Source organism: Oryzias melastigma, linkage group LG1 (genome assembly GCF_002922805.2).
Source record: "Oryzias melastigma strain HK-1 linkage group LG1, ASM292280v2, whole genome shotgun sequence".
Lineage (NCBI taxonomy): Eukaryota > Metazoa > Chordata > Actinopteri > Beloniformes > Adrianichthyidae > Oryzias > Oryzias melastigma.
In genome coordinates this window covers 28,311,545-28,320,924 of record NC_050512.1, presented here as the reverse complement: position 1 = coordinate 28,320,924, position 9,380 = coordinate 28,311,545, and the positions used below count along the sequence as shown (strand labels likewise).

General features: G+C 37.1%; 1 protein-coding gene across 1 annotated transcript in view; it reads right to left on the bottom strand.

Annotated features, from left to right (window-relative positions):
* Positions 1-9,380, bottom strand: part of card14 (caspase recruitment domain family, member 14) — a 25,183-nt gene that overhangs the window by 3,199 nt on the left and 12,604 nt on the right. Inside the window, exons 10-17 of the mRNA XM_024289472.2 lie at positions 8,942-9,042; positions 8,448-8,503; positions 8,299-8,356; positions 6,313-6,529; positions 6,121-6,247; positions 3,489-3,729; positions 3,336-3,399; positions 3,135-3,255 (exon numbers count right to left, since the gene is read on the bottom strand). Of these exons, the coding sequence (XP_024145240.1) occupies positions 3,135-3,255; positions 3,336-3,399; positions 3,489-3,729; positions 6,121-6,247; positions 6,313-6,529; positions 8,299-8,356; positions 8,448-8,503; positions 8,942-9,042 (985 nt within the window). The remainder of the gene's footprint in view (positions 1-3,134; positions 3,256-3,335; positions 3,400-3,488; positions 3,730-6,120; positions 6,248-6,312; positions 6,530-8,298; positions 8,357-8,447; positions 8,504-8,941; positions 9,043-9,380) is intronic.

The window sequence follows — 9,380 nt, the reverse complement described above, 5'->3', positions numbered from 1 at the left end:
TTTACATTTATTCCTGAGTTATGTTTTCATCTTTTATAGTATTTCTTTTTTTATACTAATTTGGAGTTTAGCTAATATTTTAGCAACATGCTAACATTTTTGGCTAATTTGTCATCTACCGAGGTTTTTTATACTAATTTGGGGTTTAGCTTAAATTTTGGCAACATGCTAACATTTTTGGCTAATTTGCTATTTACTGAGGTTTTTATGCTAATTTGGAATTTAGCTAACATTGTTTGGTAATTTGTTATCTATTGAAGTTTTTTAGGCTAATTTAGAGTTTAGCTTCAATTTTAGTAACAGACTAACGTTAACTAAATTAGTTGACTAAGGAGTTCTAAACAAATTTGGAGTTTAGCCAGTAGCAACTAGCTAGTTTTTTTTGGCTAATTTGTCATCTACTGAGGTTTTTTATACTAATTTGGAGTTTAGCTTAAATTTAAGCAACATGCTAACATTTTTGGCTAATTTGCTATCTACTGAAGTTTTTATGCTAATTTGGAATTTAGCTAATATTTTTACAACGTGCTAACATTTATGGGTAATTTGTTATCTATTGAGGTTTTTTAGGCTAATTTAGAGTTTAGTTTTACCAACAGGCTAACGTTTTTGACTAAATAAGTTTTCTAAGGAATTTTAAACAATTTTGGAGTTTAGCTAGTAGCAACTAGCTAGTTTTTTGCTAATTTGCCATCTAGGTTTTTTGGGCTAATTTGTAGTCTAGCTAATATTTTAGCAACATGCTAACATTTTTGGCTAATTTGCCATCTAGGTTTTTTGGGATAATTTGGAGTTTAGCTAATATTTTAGCAACATGCTAACATTTTTAGCAAATTTTTCATCTACCGAGTTTTTTTATACTAATTTGGAGCTTATCTTAAATTTTGGCAACATGCTAACATTTTTGGCTAATTTGCTATCTACTGAGTTTTCTTGGCTAATTTGGAATTTAGCTAATATTTTTACAACGTGCTAACATTTATGGGTAATTTGTTATCTATTGAGGTTTTTTAGGCTAATTTAGAGTTTAGCTTCTATTTTAGTAACAGACTAACATGTTTGACTAAATTAGTTTACTAAGGAATTTTAAACAATTTTGGAGTTTAGTCAGTAGCAACTAGCTAGTTTTTTTTGTGGCTAATTTGCCATCTAGGTTTTTAGGGCTAATTTAGAGTTTAGCTAATATTTTAGCAACATGCTAACATTTTTGGCTAATTTGTCATCTACCGAGTTTTTTTATACTAATTTGGATCTTAGCTTAAATTTTGGCAACATGCTAACCTTTTTGGCTAATTTGTCTTCTACTGAGTTTTTTTTGGCTAATTTGGAGTTTAGCTTAAATTTTAGCAACATGATAACATTTTTGGGTAATTTGCTATCTACTGAAGTTTTTATGCTAATTTGGAATTTAGCTAATATTTTCGCAATGTGCTAACATTTTTGGATAATTTGTTATCTATTGAGGTTTTTTAGGCTAATTTAGAGTTTAGTTTTACCAACAGGCTAACGTTTTTGACTAAATAAGTTTTCTAAGGAATTTTAAACAATTTTGGAGTTTAGCTAGTAGCAACTAGCTAGTTTTTTGCTAATTTGCCATCTAGGTTTTTTGGGCTAATTTGTAGTCTAGCTAATATTTTAGCAACATGCTAACATTTTTGGCTAATTTGCCATCTAGGTTTTTTGGGCTAATTTGGAGTTTAGCTAATATTTTAGCAACATGCTAACATTTCTAGCAAATTTTTCATCTACCGAGCTAGTTTTTTTTTGGGCTAATTTGCCATCTAGGTTTTTAGGGCTAATTTAGAGTTTAGCTAATATTTTAGCAACATGCTAACATTTTTGGCTAATTTGTCATCTACCGAGTTTTTTTATACTAATTTGGATCTTAGCTTAAATTTTGGCAACATGCTAACCTTTTTGGCTAATTTGTCTTCTACTGTGTTTTTTTGGCTAATTTGGAGTTTAGCTAATATTTTAGCAACATGCTAACATTTTTGGCTAATTTGTCATCTACCGAGATTTTTTATACTAATTTGGATCTTAGCTTAAATTTTAGCAACATGCTAACATTTTTGGCTAACTTGTCTTCTACTGAGGTTTTTATGCTAATTTGGAATTTAGCTAATATTTTTGCAACGTGCTAACATTTTTGGATAATTTGTCATCTATTGAGGTTTTTTAGGCTAATTTAGAGTTTAGTTTTACCAACAGTCTAACGTTTTTGACTAAATAAGTTTTCTAAGAAATTTTAAATAATTTTGGAGTTTACCTAGTAGCAACTAGCTATTTTTTTGCTAATTTGCCATCTAGGTTTTTTGGGCTAATTTTGAGTTTAGCTCATATTTAAGCAACACACTAAATATTTTTGCTAAATTTGCATTTATCAGGGTTTTATAAGCAATTTTACTACAAATTTTTCAGAAATTTAGGTCAACTTCAGCGCCATTTATATACGTTTAATTGAATTTCCAGTCTTATTAACATTTTGCAAATAGTTTTTGCATTTTCAGGAAATTCCTACAGCAACTACAGTAAAGAGTCACCATTTTCCAAATAAATAATGTCGGTGAATTTTTTTCCAGAGTTGCGATTAATAAGTTAATTTTTTCTAATTGATTCCCGGCCCTAATAAAAATGTTTAGGGTTAAAACTGCCTTTATGAGTATTTCTTTTCTCAAATTGGATTAGGAGCAGATGAAAACCAGCAGTTTGAAAAAGATCGGGTTTGTGACACAGCAACTGCCATGGACGGGACAAAGTCTCACTTTCTCCGCTCTAATTCTACATCATCCACTTGCAGACAAATAGATCCATTTACATCTTCATTTTCCTCATCTGAGCTGCCATCTGACTCTAACCTGTATGCATAACTCCAATATTACTTGCTTTTTTTATTACACTAATGTTATCTTGGGATTGTGAGCCACTTGTCGCTAACAGGAGAGTGTACACAAAGGCATGCTGGGAAATTAGCTAGGCTAGCTTCAGTGAGGCTAAACTGAAGTGGATTGTGGAGAGGGGCCAATCACGTATAACACAGTATCATCAGCCTAAAGACGGATCTGGGAGAATAATTTCATTTTAAAATGAACCAAACAATGTTTTAGCATCTTCCTTTGGCTTAGTGATCATACCTGACTCTGTGCCCTCACTGGTGTTTTCCTCCACGCTGACCCACATGGGGTTCCTCCCCTGGCGCCCCGTGCTGACGATCCTCACCGCCTTCTCTTCTCTCCAGCAAACCTCACGCCCAGCCTGGTGCCAAACAATCCCACATGGACTGAGCAAACAGGAGCTCTGAATCTTCTCACCAAGTCTTAGAATAATCGTTGTACCTTTTGACACTTCTTTGTTTGAAAGTTTATCTCTTCAATCGTTCGAATAAGCAGCCGTTGCGCCCTGTGACAAAACACAAAGATGATATAAATAAGAAATCTCTTCCAAAAGAATGGAGTATGAACGTTTTTAAGAAGATGAAGTCCAGTGACCTGTAATAGTTGGGGATGGTTCCACTCTGTAGGTCCAGGAGTTGGCAGGGGTGCACATGGCAGGCATGCCACTGGTCTTCAGCGCCGTTGGGCCGCGTGTTCGTCACGTGCAGGATGTCATTACAGGTGACGGCCAGGGTTCCAGTCGAGCCGGCGGGCAGAGACACGTTGACCCGGATGTAGAAGGAGTCTCCGGACGACGTCTCGCTCTTCTGCAGCTGCTGCAGCAGCGCCTCGTAGTCTTAGCGGGGAAAGCCAAAGAGGTGAAGTCAACACAACCTCGAGTATAGCATTCCAAGTTTCAAAGAGAAAATAAAAGTCAGCTAAAACAAGTCACCCACATGCACTTTTACTCAAGTTCAACAACAGAACGAGAAAATGCAGATGAAGCAAAGCGTAAAGGAAAACTGGCCATGCCGGTTTGGCAATGAAAATGTTCAGCTGCACTTATCGTGTTTGGTTTCTTTACAGTTCACTTATCAGTAGCAAAGCCGCCATCATACTCATTGATCCATGAGCAAACGCGGGTTGACGTCACAATGCGGGAGACTTATCCTGCTTTTCTGACAATTCGACTTTCATCTGGAACGGCCTTAAATGATGCACAGTAATGTTCTGTGGAAGTGTTTTTACACACCAGCCTTCTCTGAAATCTGAGAAAGTCGGCAAATCATGAACATTATGTTCATTGTGTCTGCTTTAGCTGCTTGACTCATCGTTGGAAGAGGCTTCAAACCTTCTTTTTATTTAGATTTCCAATTAATCTTACGCGATTTGTTTTGATGGATGGATGGATGGATGGATGGATGGATAGATAGATAGTCACTTTAATGGTATTCATGTTTAAACTTTTTCCATTTTTTATTAGGTTCTGGTTTTAAAGTCCCACTCCAATCATCTTTTGACCTATTTTAAAGGCGTTCCCTGTATTGCTGGGCATCATCAATAATTTCTAGAATGGATTCAATTTGATTCACCAGAGCCTGGATCGATTCAATTCTGATTTTTTCCCTTCGATTTTTTGATCCACTCAATTAAATTCAATTAAATTAAGATTTTTATATAATCTGATACAGTTCATATACTGTAACATGTATTAGTGAAATTAAAATGTGATTATTAATACCATAGAGTGTACATGGATCTCAAACAGAGAAGCTCCAACAATTGTTCTGCCTCTCCTGGAGAGCATTTCAGTTAGGCCACTAGGTGGCGATCATCGCGCTATAGCATTACACATTATTCCAGAAGAAGAAGAAAGTATGAGGAAAAAAACAGACCACAAAGGGTTACTTTGAAAAATATTTCCCAAAAAGAGTTTGGAAAAGTCAATGTCATTTAAGTTGACTGTGCGTTAGCATTAGCCGCCCTATAGGAAATCCTTTTATAGCATTAAGCTAGCAGACTTTAGCTTGATGGGTTAGATCAATCTCTACTTTTATGGATCGATTATTGATCTATTAAGCTTAGATCGATTAGATTTTAATCAACCCAGCCCCGTAGTTCCCAGTGATCTTTAATTAGGATTATGCTGTTTTTAGGCAACATTTAAAAGACGTTATTTGCACATATTTACGTGCACAAAAATTGATGGAAATTCATGTGCAACAAATATGCTCACTGTTTCATTGCCCGCGCATATTTTAAGTGCGTCCAAGGCTGGATTTTGTTGTTGGCGGCACGTATTTAAAATTACGTGCAAATAGACACTTTCAATTGAAAAAGCTATGCTGTTATTTAGAACATAGCTTCTGCAGAGCGGCGGTCGTTCATCAAAGGTTTGCCGCTGAATTGTGGGTGGGACAAAGGCGCCAAATAACCTCTTTCATTTGCTAGGAACTCTCTGTTTATATTCTCCCCCAAATAAAGAAGTTATCAGAAATCGAATTTTTAGCTTAATTTTGATCTTTAATAAAATTATACACCCATACATACTATTATAGAATACATGCTGAAATCCTTCACTGTTTTTAAGTTTATGATCTTTAAAGAAATATTTCATCCCTTATATTTGATTTTCTTTCACATGTTATCAGTGTCTCCATTGGAATGTTAATGTCAAATTTTTTTGTTAAATTACCTATTATTTCCAAATTGTTCTATGAACTTTAAAGCAGTTTCTGCTACAAAATGCCTGAAGAGAGCTATAAAAATCTAGTTTGAAATGATTTAAGTTTTGGACCAAACTTGATTCTAAGGTTCCTTTCAGTGATTTTAGGAATAAACATTTAAAGCAAATATTTGTTCTGCACCTGAAAACACTTCTGTGACAGAGTGACGGGGCTTCTGGAAGATTCTTTTGACTCATCAGCAATGTTCTTGTTTTGCTTTACACTTCAGATAACCCTTCAGCCCAGCTGAGCAAACTGACGTAGGTCCTCATAAACGCCGCCGGTCAAAGAAACATTCTGTTTTTTCCTCCTGTGACAGATGAGCTTCACCACACTGCTGCCAATTAGTTTAATCTGCAGAAACAACATTCTGCTTCCTGTTTGCTTCAGCCACGACCATAAACCCTCTGTGTTCCACTAGTCCAGGGTAGTTAAATAAACAGCAGCACATCCGCATATTGATGCTTCATGAAGGGCTAATTTTAGAAACTGGACTTTTATTTACAAGTTGTGGGGCGTACCATCTGGTCTGGGCCGCAGGGAGAGGTGACAGAAGCCAGTGACTTGGCTCAGAGCCCACATGGCTTCCTCCAGGGTGGAGTCCTCCAGCACCATCCTCAGAGCCCTCTGGTTGTGCTCGTACCTCACCTGCAGAGGAACCGCACGGTGAGGAACACCCACAGGCAGAACCGCTCCCCAGCGCTCGCACGTACCTCTACAATCTGCGCCCCGGGGCTGATGCCCACCCCCTGGGCAGCGCTGCCCTCGGTCACCTGGTGCACAAACACTCCGCTCTTGTTGCCCCCCACGACTGTCAGCTGACTGAGCAGCGCCTCACCCAGGAAGGAGATGTTGATGACCCGACCCGTGACCCGGATGGCTTTGGGGCGAGAACGCACCAGAAAAGGAGGGGCGGATTTTCTTGAAATACTAATGTAAGATATGGAGGACATGCAGCAAATATTGAAAGTTTTTAAAATCAGCAAAACATCACTTATATTCTCATTAAAAATCTAATTTTGAGAATCATTTTTCAGGCATTAAGTATAGTGTTTATATTCAGCAGATCTCAAGATTACTCAGATCTTCAACTTCTGGACTTTTTTTTCTTTCTTTCTTTTTTTATTTATTTATTTTTTGGAAAAAGCTCACAGCAACACTTCATTTCACTTCACTTCAAACCAGCTCAGTGGCCTTGTGGTAGATCAGGGGTGTCAAACTCAATCACACAAGAGGCCAAAATCCAAAACACACCTCAGGTCGTGGGCCAAACATGTTAAACATTTATTGAACACTCTAAATCAAAAAATTTAAAACTTTAAAACCAAAACGTTTTAACAAAATTATGAACTAGATATATAGGACTACCTGCGATAATGCTAGTCTAAATGCTGTATGTTGACTTTGGCTGCTGAAGATGTTCTGATAGCTCAAGATGCTGAAATTGATAACTAAAAACACTGAAGCTGATAGGCAGCTAAAGAATTAGCTAAATGCCAAATTAGCATAAAAAAACTAGAAAAAAACTTATACTAGCCAAAACAGTTAGCATGTAGCTGAAAAAATAGCTAAACTTCAAAATATTGTAAAAATAATTTTTAAAAAAGCCTAAATTAGCTGAAACAGCTACCATGTAAATATCAGCCTAGCTCCAAAACAGCCATAAAAACTTAAAAAGAAAAGCTTAAATTAGCCAAAACAGCTAGCATGTGGCTAAAATATTAGCTAAACTCCAAAACAGCCAAAAAAACAAACAAAAAAAGCTTAAATTAGCCAAAACAGCTAGCTTGTAGCTGAAATATTAGCTAAACTCAGAAACAACCTTAAAAGCTCAAAAAGGAAAGCTTAAATTATTTAAAACAGCTAGCATGTAGCTGAAATATTAGCTAAACTCCAAAACAGCCAAAAAAACAAACAAAAAAAGCTTAAATTAGCCAAAACATCTAGCATCTAGCTGAAACATTAGCTAAACTCCAAAACAGCCAAAAAAACAAACAAAAAAAGCTTAAATTAGCCAAAACAGCTAGCATGTAGCTGAAATATTAGCTAAACTCCAAAACAGCCAAAAAAACAAACAAAAAAAGCTTAAATTTGCCAAAACAGCTAGCTATTCCGCTTTCAGTGGAAGGGGTCTGGACTTTGAACAAGCTCACTCATGATTGGTGACTGCAGTTGCCCTAGAAACGTGACTCAGACCGACTCGGACCAATCCCTGTCGTCTGTCTCCAAATGGCGGCGCCCATATTGATGTACAATGGTGACGGATTTGGCCTCATTTTGCGAGACCTGGAGGTCAGGCACTTTCTATGGGTGACGTCACACCAGTGATTATACATGTCTATGCAATGACTGCAGCACACAGCCAAGATAACCAAGGAGTGGCTCTAGGTTCTGGAGTGGGCTAGCTAGTCTAGACCTAAATCCAATAGAAATCTTTGGAGGGAGCTCAAACTCTGTTTCTCAGCGACAGCCCAGAAACCTGACTGATCTAGAGAAGATCTGTGAGGAGCAGTGGGCCAAAATCTGGAGAAAAACTCCAGGAAACATTTGACCTGCGTAGCCACAAACAAAGGCGAATCAACCAAATATTAACAGATTTTTCTCTGGTATTCAAACGTGAACACAAACTTCCCTGTTTGGTTACCCTTTAAAAATGCAACATAATTACACTATAACTACGTACTAATGGAGCTGCTTACCCAGAGGAGTTAGAGTCACTGAGGGAAGAAGTATCAACCTCACTCTTGTCTTCACTTCCTGCAAAAACAAGAGTAATTTAGCATCATGAGCCTTCAGGAATGAGGATTAATGCAGCACACCCGTGAACGATAGGTTTGGTTCTACTCACCATCGGTCAGCAGCACAAAGTCGTCCAAAAGAGGGTCTGTCTCTGCACTTTCTGTGCTGTGAAAAAATAATAAATCACTTGATTCACTTCATGTGGAGTTCATGGAGAAGGCGGAGCTAAAGCACAGTGCATGATGGGAAGTCAAAGCAGCAGCTTTTTGTCAAGTCTTAGAGAATAATCAAATTAGAAGCAAAATAAAACTGTCTACTTTAAGCTAAACTTAGCACTTCCTGTTAAAAGATGTTTTATGATTAACTCTTGAACTATCATTTCCTCCTTCGTTTGATTGACAAACTTATCCTTCTCTCACCTGTAAATCAATAATCCACCTGAAAGTCCTGTGACAGCAGCAGAAAGGAATGCAGAAATCATCTGCCATGAATCCCTGATGGTGGGAGTCTATTTAAAGCTGCACAATACCCCACTGAGCTAACACATCTCACATCACAAAACACAATGGTTGCCCATGATAACACACAAACACACACACATACCTGGTGTCCGCGTACAAGATTTCCTCCCGTCGACGGAGAGACTCCGGGCTGGGCGGCTCTGCAGTTCTGGATCGCAGGCTGTTCATGACGGCGTCCTCTTCCTAAAGGCAAAGAGAGGCTTTAAAATCCATGAAATGACAGTGATGTCATCATCAGAATCGTTTGGGATGATAAAAAATCCAGCACATTATCTAAAACCATCGTTTTCTGACATGTTTCTGGAGTTTTGGGAGGATTTTCAAAGCACAAAAGCAAAAAGTAATTTTAAAAAATACCTTAAAGATTGTAAATTACCATATTATTTTAAAATGAAAGAAAAATCTTGATTTTTGTTATCCTAAATGTAGCTTTGAATATTGGATATGGATTCCAAAATGTTTCTTATTGAGTGAAATGTAAATTTTGTCAAGAAAATATCGTCTTTTTAAATAGTTTTTTT